The 1495-nt window shown below is 42.7% G+C and overlaps 1 protein-coding gene across 1 annotated transcript in view; it reads right to left on the reverse strand.

The window, feature by feature from the left end:
• Positions 1-923: 923 nt before the first annotated feature.
• npb (neuropeptide B) overlaps positions 924-1495 on the reverse strand; it is a 1494-nt gene continuing 922 nt past the window's right edge. Inside the window, exon 2 of the mRNA XM_035659443.1 lies at positions 924-1471. Coding sequence (XP_035515336.1) covers positions 1343-1471 — 129 coding nt within the window. The 3' untranslated portion in view covers positions 924-1342. The remainder of the gene's footprint in view (positions 1472-1495) is intronic.

The raw sequence follows: 1495 nt of genomic DNA on the forward strand, positions 1-1495 counted from the left end.
TGGGCAGCACACAGTGGGCGTGAGGATTTACTGTTTGTCTGTTACTTCCTCCACGCAGGGTTCACTCATGCATACCATCGTGTGTTTTCCGTTCATCCATCACTGTGTCTCCACCGTGCACATCCTGTGCGTCACACCCTCCTAATGAGGCGGTGATCACTGTAAAAGCACCCCAGTTTGTGTTTACTCGTCCTGAAATCACACCCACTCCGTTCATTTTACTCTGTGCCTTCTCTCCCCTGACTCTCATCGTCCAGCGATGATGCTGGGAAAAGTGTATGTGAAGAAACATCCCTGATGCGTCCACCTTTCGTCACATTTCCTCCCTTTCATCTCTGATGATTATTGTTCCTGTATCTGACACACACACACACTTGAACCCTGATTTGTCAACCAGGATGATGCTTCCTATATGTGATTTGTGTGGCATTAACTCTGCTGGAGTTCCCCTGAGCGACTGACTGTGTTATCACACCAGCTCCTCTCTGACTCCAGTAATAAACAAGATATGGTAATGACTGCTACGGTCTGATACTGAAGGTGAAAGAAAAGAGAAAAACACCCCAAAGTGCCTTATGATGAAGTGGTTTTGCTGTTGTGTAATTTAAATGCTTCAGACGTGTATTGCAATTTGTGCGTTTTTCCTCTTCTCTTCCTCAATTTTAGAATAATTATTAGTATTTCATACTGAATCTCTACTCTTTATAGACCTTGTTCTCAGACTGTTATTTCATGGATTGTACTTTGTATTGTACTGAAACAGCAACACAAAATAAATGTGCTGACTGCCTTATTTAGACATTATAGACATTATATTCCAGTTTTCTTTTAAAGTAAATTGTTAAAAGACCAAGGCAATTATTTTCCCTTTTTCATCCCCCACTAGTTGAATATTTTAAGACAAATTTAAGCCACACAACAGGTTGACAGTGTTTGTTCATTTTAATAAATAAAATAAATAAAAGTACTTTCCAGGAAATATGTTCTGCAGTCAACTTTCTGGACATTTAATACATAAACAACGGCGGGTACATGTCAGGGTTAAACAGTAAAGATGGGAAGTTATCTGGAAAGAAGGTGGTTTCAACTAACATCTCTCATACAGATATTTTCTTCTATATCCCTGTCTACAACGAAAGCAAAACGGAACAATGTTTGTGTTTTTTGTTTTTTTTGTTTTAAATAAGAACATTCAGAGTCTGCAGCGGTCCATCAACAGTGATCAGAGTTTCACCTCCCCCACACACTCATCTATCCCTCATTCCTTTCCTTCATTTTTCCGAGAAGCGCTCCCGGGGATCGGTGGAGGACTAGGACTGTCTCCGCCGGTCCCGACCGGGACTCATGCGGACAGGCAGTCCAGGGAGTCCAGGGTGAGGAAGACGTCCGCCTTGCACTGGAAGGTGCCTGTCCCGTCCCGCAGCAGCTCGCAGCTCTTCAGGTTTGGAGAGATATCCTTGACGCAGATGGCCTGCAGGAGGTGAATGAAAAATAA

The sequence above is a fragment of the Morone saxatilis genome, unplaced genomic scaffold (assembly GCF_004916995.1).
Source record: "Morone saxatilis isolate NCDOM2014 unplaced genomic scaffold, NCSU_SB_2.0 Contig17, whole genome shotgun sequence".
Lineage (NCBI taxonomy): Eukaryota > Metazoa > Chordata > Actinopteri > Moronidae > Morone > Morone saxatilis.